General features: G+C 44.8%; 1 protein-coding gene across 1 annotated transcript; it reads right to left on the reverse strand.

Annotated features, from left to right (window-relative positions):
* Positions 1 to 5,147: 5,147 nt before the first annotated feature.
* Positions 5,148 to 10,537, reverse strand: LOC123163066 (uncharacterized). The gene is made up of 10 exons (XM_044580825.1): positions 10,260 to 10,537; positions 9,845 to 10,165; positions 9,585 to 9,728; positions 9,365 to 9,448; positions 9,250 to 9,275; positions 9,115 to 9,153; positions 8,507 to 8,566; positions 8,136 to 8,201; positions 7,949 to 8,031; positions 5,148 to 5,496 (listed from the first exon to the last, which is right to left on the reverse strand). Exons 1-10 carry the CDS (start codon positions 10,373 to 10,375, stop codon positions 5,281 to 5,283), a joined length of 1,155 nt encoding a protein of 384 aa, XP_044436760.1. The 5' UTR covers positions 10,376 to 10,537; the 3' UTR covers positions 5,148 to 5,280.
* Between the last annotated feature and the right edge of the window lie 4,502 nt (positions 10,538 to 15,039).

Here is a 15,039-nt window from a genome sequence, read left to right on the forward strand (position 1 = left end):
ATAATATTAGAGGTGGACCCCAGCCCGTGTCTTTTAATGAAAATAGATCACGTACTAGTCTCTGACTCTTGCAACGTTGTGAAACTTCCTCTTTACGTGGAGGTGGCAAAAACAGAAACAAATCCCTCTCATTTATCTTGTTGACCGAACCAAATAAATGGCATCCCGCATGCTCCCTTCCATCAGCGTAGGTTTCCTCTTCTTTCCAAGTATTAATGCACTTTGAATTTTCTGTGCCAAAACTTGCGTGACCAATGTTGCATGCACATGCCACGCCTTGATTTAGCTCTTCAATTTGCATGTAATTATCATCCTTTAATACATGCACGTCCAGGGACTTCTCTCCCCTCTCGTTGGCGCAAAGCTCAAACAAAACAATGTCTTGTTTTATTGTAACAGAAAATAATTCCTCTAACATGCTGACATGCGGTAATATTATGTGATCATCAACGCTAACATCAGTCGCGGACATATCAGAGGGCCTCATCATCGAACTGAGGCAACAGTCTGCGCTTGGGGTAGCTCTTTGTCTGTCGCTCATAGTTGTGCCCTTCTTCAGCTTCTAGGACTTTCGTCCATCTGTCGTTGAGGGTGTCTTGTTGGCTTTTATCTGTTGTTGCTTCTTCTTCAAGCTTTGTGCGGTAGCTATTAGATGTTAATTGAACCTCTTTTGCCCCAATAGATTTTCTGGGACGATAAAGTCCTTAGGTCCAAGGTTTACCTCATCTTTGGAGAGGGCATATAATTGATGTCTTCGGAATCGTCCGGGTCCTCAAGAGTATGATGTACCTTCTAAGCCATCCGATTGGTGTTCGGGGGTGGGGTCGTCGAGGTCTTTCGCCTTCTCCGAGGTGTCGCCTTCTACGGTGTCGTGTTGCTTTCCCTGCTACGTCGCCCCTTGGAGCATCGGCATTGCCTCCTACGCTTGGGGGGCTCCCCTCCGGGGTTACCATCCCTTCTGGGGGTGCCGTCGCCATTGGCGCCATCACCGTCGTCCTTGGGGGTGTCCACCATCTAGATGTTGTAGGTGGATGTGGCTGTCCAACGGCCGGTGACGGGAGGGGTCGTGGCCTCACCATCGTCGCCCATGTAATCAGCCTCCTCGGAGGCATAGTCCAGTATGTCAGTTAAATCCTCAACCGTGGCTATTAGGTGGGTGGTGGGTGGGATGTAAAATTCCCTGCGGCCTGCCTCAAGGCTCCGTTGAGCGTGGGCCAAGGACTGGTCATCGACAATGGTCATCATCTGGATCCGATCGAGCGCTTCGTTTAACAGAGCAAGGCTAACCGCATTAGTGGAAGAGATTTCTTCGGAGCTGACCTCCGTTACAAGGATGGGGAGAGGCGCTAGTCTGGCCAGGGCGAGATCCTAGTCCTCAGATATTGCGCCAGTGTCGAAGCTCACCGCCGAACTTGTAACGAGTCCGGCTGGGGCTGCCTCACAGTTTTCGGGCGCTGAACTCCCGTTAGGGCTCAAAGCCGAATCCTCGACGAGGAGGACCGGTCCGTACGTGATTGATTCCTGGTCTTCGGACGTAAGGGTCGCACCCGAGCTCGAAGCTGACAGTGCGGTAGAGACTAGTCCGAAGATCGGATTGGAAAGAGGTGACGAAGTTGAGGCTTCGGGAGCCGTGGTGGTTCCAGGTGAGGCTGAGAAACCAGTAAAGATCATATCGCCCCGAGCGTTGGTGATGTATTCGAAGTTACCAAACCCGATTTGATGCTCGAGGGTGAAGCTGTTAACTGGATTGAGATGACCGGCCGAGTCGGCGTGCAAGACGACGCTGCCGAACGCGAAAAGTTGCCCGTGGACAAAGATGTCCCCGGTGCTAATGTCGTCTCCGATGATCAGGCGAGCCATCGACCCTTCGGCGATCCAACATCGGAACTCTCAATGAAAGCACCAATGTCAGTGTCAAAACCGACGGATCTCGAGTAGGGGGTCCCGAACTGTGGACCTTGGATTGATGGGGAACAGTGGACGTAGGACACGATGTTTACCCAGGTTCGGGCCCTCTCTTAAGAGGTAAAACCCTACATCATCCTTAATTATATTGCTTGTGTATGAGGGGGTTACAGAGTAGATCTACCACAAGATCAGACGAACTAAACACTAACTAGTAGGATGGTGATTGTTCTTCAAGCCTCTACGGACTAAGCCCCCTAGTTTATATAGAAACCAGGGGTAGTGGGGTTTACAGATAGTCAGTTACATCAAGGAAACATCAGATCTTCTATCTTGACTTGGGGTGCACTCCAAGGCGCCAAAAAGTATTCGGTCTGGATACGGTGCGGCCTAACAGTCCGGCCCACGTGAGAGGAGTCAGCACCCCGAGGACCCCCCATTCCAGGACTCCCTCAGTGGGTGGCTAATCTCTTCTCCATCCTCGTCTCTCTCTTCTCAGCCAACGCTCAGCGGGCAATTAGATTTCGGCTATCGTCTTCTTATTCAATTGCAGTCCCACATGTGAGTGAAAATGCAAGACAACGCGTGTCCCCTTTGGTGAGCGGCATGCCAGACCGACTGTCGGGGGTGCGACACGAATGCGACAGGCGTGCTTTAACTGTGCCGCCTTTTTCATTTTGAACTCGCAAAGTGTAACATTTTCTACTCTTTTCTTACGATTGTTCATGCGATCGATCGATAGAAATCCAGAACAAAATGATGAGGGCGGGGCTTTCCCGCGCATTAGGCGGGCTAGTTGGCCTAGTGGGTTTGAGCGATATGACGTGCTACAGAGCTGTCCAGTCTTCGCGTGTGGTAACAGTATTGTTGGTTGATATGTCTCCGTAATATCTACTTTTCCTAACGCTTTTGCTCTTGTTTTGGACTCTAATTTGCATGATTTGAATGAACCTAACCCGGACTGACGTTGTTTTCAGCAGAACTATAATGGTGTTGTTTTTGTGCAGAAATAAAAGTTCTTGGAATTGGACAAAACTTTTTGGAGAATTATATTAAAATAAATAAATAATAATGGAACCAAGACCCACTGGAAGGGGGCAGCTGCCCACAAGGCACCAGGGCGCGCCACCCCCCTCTGGCGCCCTGGTGGGTAGTGGGGCCCACGAGGCTCCGCTGACCCTAATTCCAACTCTATAAATTCTTATTTAAAAAAAAGAAATACGAGAGGAAGCTTCATCGCGTTTTACGATACGGAGCCGCCGACACCTCTTGTTCTTCATTGGGAGGCCAGATGAGCCCGTTCGGGGCTCCGGAGAGGGGAATCTTTGGTCTTCGTCATCATCAACCATCCCCCACCACCAATTTCGTGATGCTCACTGTCGGGAGTGAGTAATTTCTTCGTGGGCTCGCTGGTCAGTGAGGAGTTCGGTGAGATTCATCATGTAATTGAGTTAGTTTTGTTAGGGCTTGATCCCTAGTATCTACTATGTTTTGAGATTGATGTTGCTCTGACTTTGCTATACTTAATGCTTGTCACTAAGGCCGGAGTGCCATGATTTCAGGTCTGAACCGTTTATGTTTTCACCATTATATCTATGTTCTAGATCCGATCTTGCAAGTTATATGCACATGCTACGTATTATGATCCGCATACCCCAAGGTGACAATAATTAAGGTTCTTTCCGGTGATTACCGTAGTTTGAGGAGTTCATGTATACACTATGTGTTAATGTTTTGTTCCGGTTCTCTATTAAAAGGAGACCTTAATATCCCTTAGTTTCCTTATGGACCCCGCTTCCACGGGAGGATAGGACAAAAGATGTCATGCAAGTTCTTCTCCATAAGCACGTATAACTATTTACGGAATACATGCCTACATTATATTTTATGAACTGGAGCTAGTTCTGTGTCGCCCTAGGTTATGACTATTATATTATGAATATTATCCAACGAAATCATTGATCCAATGCCTACGAGTTTTCCACATATTGTTCTTGCTAAGTTACTATTGTTGCTGCTACTGTTACCGTTACTATCGTTACTGTTACCACTGCTATCAAAAACTATCATATTACTGTGCTACTGATCACTTTGCTGCAGATATTAAATCTCTATGTGTGGTTGAATTGATAACTCAACTGCTAATACTTACAAATATTGTTTGGCTCCCCTTATGTCGAATCAATAAATTTGGGTTGAATTGTTGCGATCCCCTATACTTGTGGGTTACCAAGACTTTTTCCTGGCACCCTTGCCGAGGAGCATAGCTGTATTTGTTGATTCACTTGGGATTATTATCTATTTTATCACTATCAAGAATCTGAAAGATACAAGAACCAAGATTGTTCCTCTAAGGTGAGGGGAGGTAAGGATTTTCATCTAGCTATGCACTTGATTCACCTTCTGTTTTGAGTAAACTTGCAACAACACCACATGCTATTAATCCTGATATGTTCCAATAATTGATGATGCTACTTCTGTTATGAATGATGCTAGTACTTTGCTTGATGATAATGTGCCACTAGGTGAATTTTTTGATAAACAAATTGCTAGAGCTAAAGAGAATTAAATTGCTAAAACTGATGAAATTACTGAAACTGATAAAGTCTTTGAAACTAAAAATTATGAAACGCCTATTAGACCTAGTTCTCCTAGATATGAATTGCCTAAGATAACTGAAGGTTATGTTATGGATGAAGATCTTTAAATGCTAGAATGAAATATAATCCTAAGTTTGCTACTTTACCTATCTTTGTTACTGATAAGGAGCTAGAAATTTGGTGGATCAACGCGAGGTCCAAAAAATTACTCTGGAGGTATCGATTGACATAACTCCTCTATTACGAGTCCTTTCATTGACGGCTTTTGTGTCGCCTAACTCTAAAGCTTCCACCTTATCGAAACTAAGTGCAATAAGGAGAAACAATGGTTTTTTCTATGGACTACAAATATGCATGGTTGAACAATAGAGCACAATCGTCCTTACAGTAGGTAAAGAGAAAGGTGATGGGTCGTTCGTAACTCAGGCCAGGGCCATCCATTGACATCGACATGCAACCGGGAAGGCTGTGTTGCTCGAACCAACTCGGCTTCCTTACAACACAGCAGTGGTGCTCGTGGAAATGCCTCACCAGGAGCAGAAACTCTGCATGCTTTCTACAGTCCTACGTACGGGCTACCAATCCTCCCCACAGTGCATGATTATGTTCTTACAAAAAGATAAGACACCATTGCCCTTCTGGTAAAGCATATAAGAAAACATCATAACTTGTAGGAAGTACAAAAGAACAAGACCAAGGTGGATCAATAGATGCAACGACTAAGAGTTTCTAGTTCTGTCGGGTGCTCAAGTTCCCAATGGAGAAGTTTAACCTCTTAGTTTTTGCTTTTTTGGCAATCTAATCGCAGTTCAAATAACTGCTTCTCATGCTCAAATATTTTCTCCATGAACATCGTGTGATCTGGACCACCATATGTGCATGTCTTATTCACTAGCATGGCCATGGCAGTTGAAATGTCTCCGAGGGTTTCTATTTTATTTAAAACATGATTGGCGTCCACCGTCCAACCAGAACGTGCATCGACGACATCCTGATAAAAATAAATAAATAAAATTAGAAAAAAAAAGATATTGCATTGTATGTATGACGGTTTGTAAACAGAGGTGGTTGAGTGCTTATGGGTGAAACAGAGAGAGGGGGGAGACTAGTGAGCTAAGGCTACGCTACACACAAAATCATGGAGCACCAGACTTGTACAAAGAAAAAATGAGCCACCACCCCACTGTCAAGAAGTAAGCATGCCAATAATGATATTGGATACAATCCTTTGATAATGTGTAATGTTTAGTTGATCTAAACTTGAGGTGGCCCTGCTCTGCTCACCATAACTAAGACTGAATAAACGCAATTCCCCACCTGGTACTACATCTACTGACAAGAGTTTACTGATCCAAGATATTGGATACTAAATCTATTGACAAGAGTTGTTACCTGGAAATAGGAAACTGAAGTTGTGGCGGCGGACAGTCCAAAGGTTTTAGACTCAGCAGAACTAAAACTGAACACATAAGATGTGACTTCGGCACTACTACACATGAGGGAGTGACTTTGGGAGGTCAAGTGGTGCCTAAGAATGATATCAATGCTACAAAGAGATGGGGATACTGATGAAGATGTTAGCCATATAATCAAAACAGGGTGGATGAAGTGGCGCCAAGCATCTGGCATTCTCTGAAAAAAGCTAAAAGGCAAGTTTTAGTGTGTGTTTGGTTCGGGAACAAAGTGGAATGGAATGTCATGGTTCCATTCCACTAGAATGGGTCGGTTCTGTTTTTCTATTTGGTAGGAATATTTCAGAGGAATGGAATGCTTACATTTTGATGTTTGGTTTTAGAGATAGAATGGAATGAAATTATTCATCTCACCTCTTTTAGGTAGGAATGGTGAGATCACCACTCATACGTGAATACGATGTATAATTCCAAAGTCGGATACCAAACAGATGAATCAAAATTCAAAATTTAGTAGCACCAAGCAAATTGCTGAATACAACAGCAGCCAGCAAATCGGTACCCAATGTCCACAGGTACGCACCAAATTTCACCAATCTCTCGTACAGAAACAGTCACCAAATCGATGCAAATCGGTGCCCAATCTCCATGATTGCATACGGCAGCAAGCAACTGCTGCTCCCTGTCCGGGGTAGGGACAGACGCGCTCGCCTAGGCAACGGCAACACACAATTGTTGTTGCCATTCTTCCTTGTTGCAGACCAGGGCCCGACACGCCCGTTGTAGGGAACGGCAACGAGGCATGCCGAGCCCATGCGCCGTCGTTATTGTGGCTGTTCCTTGTTGCAGACCAGGGCCCAGCGGGCCGTTGCTGTTGTGGCTCGTCTACTTCCACCAGATCTGCGGTGCACCGCCGCCACAACATCAATAGGGAGAGGGCGGCATCGGGAATGAGAGCAGTGACAGCCCGAGCCGGTGGCTGGAGGGAGAGACGGGAGACGATGGGAGGGTGGCGGCTGGAGCTTGGCTTGGTCGAGGGAGAGGGGCAGAGTCGGGGAGAAGGTGAGACACGTGAGGCATTCCTCGTCGTTCCACCAATTTGGAGGTATGAGCACATTCCGGATCTAAGGGGAATATGCCGTTCTAGGAAACGAGTGGATTCCGACTCCTCAACCCAACCAAACACAAGAATGACCCCTTGGTGCGGAACGGACCCATTACGTTCCACCTGCTGACGCGAACCAAACACACCCTTACTGAACGGTGATTAGACTTGCAATGTTGTATGGGGCAGAATGTTGGCCTACAAAAAGACGACATGTTCACCAATTTGTGTTGCGGAAATGCCTATGTTGTGTTTGGATTTGTGGTCATACAAAGAATGGGTCGAGAGTTCAGAACGATGATATACGTGATCGGCTAGGGGTAGCACCAATCGAAGAAATGCTTGTCCAACACCGGTTGAGGTGGTTTGGCCATATCCAAAGGAGACCCCTGGAGGCACCAGCGCATAGTGGAATCCTAAGCCACGATAATAATGCGAGGAGAGGAAGGGGAAAGCTGAAATCATGGGAGGAGGAAATAAAAAGAGACTTGAAAAAATGGGATATACCCAAAGATTTCTGCTTGAACAGGAGTGTGGAAAGCCTATTCATGTGTCTGAACCTTGATTAGTGGCTCCTGTTTGGTTTTAACTCTAGCCTACCCCAACTTGCTTGAGACTGAAAGACTTTGCTGTTGTTGTTGTTTCTCAAGAAAGGATATATGAAATCATACATTGTACTAAATTATCAATAAACCTGGTGTATTGATACAAATGAGAAATGACACACAATGACTAAACAAGCTTGATGGCAAACCACGATTTTTAGGTCGCCTTGTATATTGTGCAGTATTAAATGACACGAATGGTTAAATGACACATTGTATTGTTATTGATTTGGAATGTGAAACATATTATTATTGTTTTTACTGGAATGTGAAACGTAATTGATAAGTAAAAGAACACTGCCAGGTGTAGGAGTGACTTACCGGACAAAACTGCCCAGTTGTAGGTTTTAGTTTTGCACCATTGGAACTTTCAGCGGAACATTCTTGACTCAAACGCTTTGTGACTGCACAAGAAAAATATGAAGTATCACTAAGTAGATTCAATTAAGTAACAGGCAATGAAAATGTTCGAGGATCAACCAACTGGAAAAAATACTGTTGAGTATACCTGCATTAGCAGGTGCAGTTCCAAAACTTTTACCAATAGATAACCCAACAGGAGAACCAGGATCGCCTGCAAGAGTTTAGCTATTGATATTAGAAAGGAAAGGGCAAGCATCATTTGTTCATTAGCAAAGAGTACCCTGCAGATGTCTAGGAAACTGCAGGGCACAGCAAGAAGATATAAAAGGTCCAGATTGTAAGTGGGAACAAATAATGTGACTACTGAATAAACTACATATAACTAATAAACAAAGACAGAGTGACTACTGAATAAACTACATATAACTAATAAACAAAGACAGAGGTAAGTGGGGAACATCAACAATGAAAGTAACTGAAATAAACTTCTATATGGAGAAAACGATGGTATGTTACCTTCACTACAAGAATCTGAATGTTCTATGACCTCCAGCTTCCCAGCTAACATAGTTTCATCTGAAATCACACAAGTTTGTGCGCCATGGCTTGTAAGATTTTGCTAGAAAGGAGAACTTTTGCAAAGTATCTAGGTGTATTGGGAAGTAGACTACTGAAAAAGATATCATGCTTCTAGTTTTGAAAACACTGACTGCACAGGATAAATCTACTTAAAACAAACGGACACGACTAATTCTTCCCACAGCATGTTATAAGCCTGTTACAAATGCTGTCCTTTAAGCAATTATAGCAAACGAACCAAATACACTAAAGCAGTTCTTCTGATAGAAGAGCGCAACAAAGCAATATGTCATACTCCCTCCGTCCCAAAATAAGTGTCTCAACTTTGTACTAATGTCATACTCCCTCCGTCCCAAAATAAGTGTCTCAACTTTGTACTAACTCTAGTACAAAGTTGTACTAAGCTTGAGACACTTATTTTGGGACGGAGGGAGTACTTATAACAAACGAAGGCCATAACGAAATTCAAGCGATTCATTCAGAAAAACAGCTTGTGCATTTACACAAAAAATGCTGAAAGGACAGAGCCAAGGCAGATGTTTTACCAATAATTTCCTCGAAACCCATAGGTTCACACGATGAACCTGCAATTGAAACATATGATCATCAATTAGCATGGTTATAAACACGAATAGTCAGGTATCCTTATTGATTATTATACGATGGTCTATGGGAGAAACCTTGAGTCCATGGTGAGGAATGACGCCTGCATGAAGCAAAAGGTTAAAAGCTCTAAACTTTACAACAAACTAGGAAACAACGAGAGCATCAATTCTGTGCACACGATATACATACCTCTCTTTCTGAAGAAAACAGCGGGCAAGAAGAGATGCCGATATCCGGCCTATGTTCTTCTTCCTCTTATGCCTCCGGCAACCCCTGAAATTAATTAACAAGATAACGCGACAAAGACCCGTTAAAAGTTTAACTGTAAGTGCGGCTTCTCACGCAGATGGAGTAAAATGGATCTTCCACATAATAAAGACATAACTGAGGATGCGGATGTTGCACTTACCCAAACCCGAAGGGGATGGTGTAACATGGGTGGCTTGGACACGGCGGCAACTGCAGCAGATGCCTGAACTCGGGGGTTCGCGTGACCAAGTCCTTGACAACCTGCGCGGCTTTGCGCCTAATGAGCTGCCAGTCCACGGGACCCCTGTGTGGAAGAAACATGGAGAGGCTCAAACAACAATGAATGAAACTAACGGATAATTAGATAGGAGTAGATGATAGATGAAGGGGCAATTAGGCTAGGGAGAGAAGAGAGGAGACCAGTATGTCGGGTGAGAGCGCCAGAACAAGACTGTGCGGAGAGCCGCGGCGTAGTGCGGGTCCTCGCGGACAATGGTGGAAGGGATAACGTCGATTTGGTTCCGGAGATCTTGGGCCAAATCGATGCCCTCCAGCTTGCCCTGGGCGAGGTCGTCGAGAACGTTGAGGCGAGTGAGGAATCTGAGCGCGGTGGGCGCGTCGAACTCGTCCTGGCACGGCAGGAAGCGGCTCAAGTACTCTCGCGCCTCCTGCCACCGGCCGCCCGCCACCAGGCGCTGCAGGAACCGCACGTCCAAGAAGACGCTCGTCTCGTGCTTCAGCCTGGACAGAAATTAACATCTGTCGATCAGTACCAGCTAGGGGAGGGGAGCGGATCTTGGAGATAGAGCAAAAGATTAAGCCGTCGAATACGTACGCGTCGAAGGTGGCGGGCAGGTTGTTGCGGCGGAGGAAGGCGAGGAGTCGCCGGCGGCGGAACCGGTCCAGGCAGTGGTGCTCCATCACGCCTCGCTTGCCGCCAGATCTCGCCATCGCGCTCTGGGACGAGAGTAAGTAATTGGGGAATATCGCCGGAACGGGGCGCACTGCGTCTCGGATATCATGGTTGGATCCGATTAGGGCAGTGCCCGCCGGGGTGCGGCGATGGTGGGGGGTGCGGGCGGGAGGAGGGGGAGATGGGAGGGTCGGGGATGCGGGTGGGATGGAGGGGGAGGAGGGTCGGGGAGAGGGAATTTCCTAACTGTCTTTTTTTTTTGAGGATCATTTCCTAACTGTCAAGACTAACGATCAAGCGACCAAGCGACCAAGCGATCGACATGGGCCGGCCCACTACGAGATAACTAACGCGCTACAGTTGGGGGGGGATTTTAAAAATGTTCCCCTTTTCCAAAAATTGTTTGCATTTTTCATAATATTGGAATTTTTTCAAATTGTATTCAGAATTTCTAAAAGGTATCGTTGTTTCATACGACGTTCACATTTTTCCCTCGAAATAACATTTTGCGTACAAATTTTTTTAAACTTTGGATGTGCGCTCAGTTTGGTTCTTAATACTTTGCGCTGCATTATAAAGCAGGTGGCACTCTAGCTCAACTGGCTAGGTGTACTTCTTTGAAGCGTCTGGTCTCAGGTTCGCTCGACATTCTGCAGCAGAGAGCGGCAGATAGGACCTCCCTGTGGAGAGGGTGGCGGGGGTTGGGGCAAACCTGGCCAACGGTTGACTTTGACAGACCCGGCCGGGGCTGTGCTTGGCCCGTGGCCCGCCCTATGCCGCAATGCTTCTCCGCCTAGGCCAAGCCCGCGTGCCATGCATGGCACAGTCCGCCTGCCACATGTAAGTAGTCATTTTTAAAGAAAAACACTTATCTTTCTGTAATTTAGAGCAAGCTTTGTACTCTTTTTTTTCTTCTTGTGGATGGAAGTTACTAATGTGGCAGTACTAATAAGCAAAACGTTTCTAATAACCCAGCAGATCGCGGCTCTTGCACCCGCCGCCTTCTCCGTACGCCACGTGGCCCATGGACTACCACCATTAGATTGCAACTGACCCATTGTTGTAATCTTATCACCGCAACAATTGGTTTGTTGCAGACTGACGAAGGCGAGACGGTGATGTGACGACATCGAGATCCCGCACGCGTCACCCGACACTTCAGCGCCGACGCTGGCAACCGCCCACCTCGCCGGTGAGGAGGATGACGGCGAGGTTACAGCGGGGGATCGAGTGTGGTGGCCACTATTGTCGCCCACCTCCACCACGACCGTTGGGCGCGTGCGGTGCGCCCACCTCGCTGGAGAGGAGGATGGCGGTGAGGCAACCTGATCGGAGGTTTGGCGCTCGCCTGCAGTGGTGCGATGGAGGGGACGGGCGGCGCCGCTCCTCCCTCACCACCGTTCGATGAGAGCTCGCGGTGAACGTCCAACAGTGATTTTTTTTCCTTGCAACATTCTCCCTATTGCGAGAAAGATTCTGCAGCACCATCGATATTGCAAGACATTCTAGTGAAAATAAAGAAAATTCTTCAACATCATCTTTGTTGCAAAAAAATCTGCAACAATACCTCTGTTGTAAAAGTTCTGCAACATGAACTCTATTGCAAGTGTCTGAGCGCAACAGTATCCTGGTTGCAAAGCTGGCAGTTGAATCTAAGTACAGTCATCTTACGTTGAATCCAATGGTTCGCGAGGTGGCAGATCTTTTAAAAAGATCCGTCGCCGATGCGCTGCGTTGCCCTACTAATAAAGCTCAATATTACCCTAAAAACCTCAATATTTATCCCACATGTCACTTTGTCTCACTTTTTAGTTTTTTATTTTAGCTTTTATGATTTTCTTTTCAGATTTCACTCTATTTTTTTAGTAGTTGGACCAAGAAAGTCCCATGGACGCGCCTGTGCTCATGCCAGTGCCAGCTGATACGTCTTCAACGTATCTATAATTTATGAAGCATTCATGTTATTTTCTTATCTATTTTGAATGATTATGGGCTTTATTATACACTTTTATATTACTTTTGGGACTAACTTACTAACCGGAGGCCCAGCCCATATTGTTGTTTTATTGCCTGTTTCAGTATTTTGAAGAAAAGGAATATCAAACGGAGTCCAAACGGAATGAAACCTTCGGGAGCGTGATTTTTGGAACGAACATGATCCGGGAGACTTGGAATACAAGCTAGGGAAGCTTCGAGGAGGCCAATAGATAGAAGGGCGCACCCACCCCCCCTGGGCGTGCCCCCTGTCTTGTGGGCCCCTTGAGCCTCCCCCGACCGACTTCTTTCGCCTATATATTCCCATATACCCTAAAACTATTGAATACGAAGATAGATCGGGAGTTCCGCCGCCGCAAGCCTCTGTAGCCACCAAAAACCTCTCGGGAGCCCGTTCCGGCACCCTGCCGGATGGGGGATCCCTCACCGGTGGCCATCTTCATCATCCCGACGCTCTCCATGACGAGGAGGGAGTAGTTCACCCTCGGGACTGAGGGTATGTACCAGTAGCTATGTGTTTGATCTCTCTCTCTCTCTCTCTCGTGTTCTCTCTATGGCACGATCTTGATGTATCGCGAGCTTTGCTATTATAGTTGGATCTTATGATGTTTCTCCTCCTCTACTCTCTTGTGATGAATTGAGTTTTCCTCTTGAAGTTATCTTATCGGATTGAGTCTTTAATGATTTGAGAACACTTGATGTATGTCTTGCCATGCGTATCTGTGGTGACAATGGGATATCACGTGATCCACTTGATGTATGTTTTGGTGATCAACTTGTGGGTTCCGCCCATGAACCTATGCATAGGGGTTGGCACACGTTTTCGTCTTGACTCTCTGGTAGAAACTTTGGGGCACTCTTTAAAGTACTTTGTGTTGGTTGAATAGATGAATCTGAGATTGTGTGATGCATATCGTATAATCATGCCCACGGATACTTGAGGTGACATTGGAGTATCTAGGTGACATTAGGGTTTTGGTTGATTTGTGTCTTAAGGTGTTATTCTAGTACGAACTCTATGATAGATTGAACGGAAAGAATAGCTTCATGTTATTTTACTACAGACTCTTGAATAGATAGAACAGAAAGGATAACTTTGAGGTGGTTTCGTATCCTACCATAATCTCTTCGTTTGTTCTCCGCTATTAGTGGCTTTGGAGTGACTCTTTGTTGCATGTTGAGGGATTGTTATATGATCTATCTATGTTATTATTGTTGAGAGAACTTGCACTAGTGAAAGTATGAACCCTATGCCTTGTTTCCTACCATTGCAATACCGTTTATGCTCACTTTTATCATTAGTTACCTTGCTGTTTTTATATTTTCAGATTACAAAAACCTATATCTACCATCCATATTGTACTTGTATCACCATCTCTTCGCCGAACTAGTGCACCTATACAATTGACCATTGTATTGGGTGTGTTGGGGACACAAGAGACTCTTTGTTATTTGGTTGTGGGGTTGCTTGAGAGAGACCATCTTCATCCTACGCCTCCCAAAGATTGATAAACCTTAGGTCATCCACTTGAGGGAAATTTGCTACTGTCCTACAAACCTCTGCACTTGAAGGCCCAACAACGTCTACAATAAGAAGGTTGTGTAGTAGGCATCAAGCTCTTTTCTAGCGCCGTTGCTGGGGAGGTGAGTGCTTGAAGGTATATCTTTAGATCTTGCAATTGAATATTTTTGTTTCTTGTTTTATCACTAGTTTAGTCTATAAAAGAAAACTAAAAATGGAATTGAGTTTGCCTTATACACTTCATCTTTTTAACATCTTTCTAAGTATGATGAAAAGGAAAATTGTGCTCAAGTGCTAGAATAAGAAGTCTATAAAATGTTTGGTACTAGATCTTTGTATGATGAGCATGATCGCAATGTTGTTAGTTTGAATTCCTTGAATATCCATGATGCTAATGATATGCAAAGCCACAAGCTTGGGGATGCTATGTTTGATGAAGATGATATGTTTAGTTCCCCAAGTTTTGATGAGAATATTTATTATGATGAAAGCATGCCTCCTATTTATGATGATTATATTGATGAAAATGGGTTTGGAAGAGTGTCAACTTTAGGAAGTAATGATCCCACTATTTTGGAGGATGTTGAATATTATTGTGATAATTATGAAAGTGGATTTGGAGAGGTCATGACTTTATTTAGTGATGAATCCACTATTTCGGAAGAGGTTCCAATTGATTATGAGAACAAAGTTGCTATCTATGATGGTTATTGTGATGGCTTGTATGCTATTAAGAATAATGATAACCATGAAACTTGTCATCATGATTTTAGTTTTCAATTGGATTATGCCTCACATGATAATTATTTTGTTGAGTTTGCTCCCACTACTATTCATGAGGAGAAATTTGCTTATGTGGAGAGTAGTAAATTTTCTATGCTTGTAGATCATGATAAGAATGCTTTATGTGCTGGTTATATTGTTGAATTCATTCATGATGCTACTGAAAATTATTATGAGGGAGGAACATATGCTTTTAGGAATTGCAATAATGTCAAGTTTCCTCTTTATGTGCTTAAAGTTTTGAAGTTATGCTTGTTTTGCCTTCCTATGCTCGTTGATTATTGTTCCCATAAGTCGTTTGCTCACAAAATCCCTATTCATAGTAAGTGGGTTAGGCTTAAATGTGCTAGTCATATGCTTCATGATGCTCTCTTTATGTTGCGATCCTTATATTTTATCTGA

Source organism: Triticum aestivum, chromosome 7B (genome assembly GCF_018294505.1).
Source record: "Triticum aestivum cultivar Chinese Spring chromosome 7B, IWGSC CS RefSeq v2.1, whole genome shotgun sequence".
Lineage (NCBI taxonomy): Eukaryota > Viridiplantae > Streptophyta > Magnoliopsida > Poales > Poaceae > Triticum > Triticum aestivum.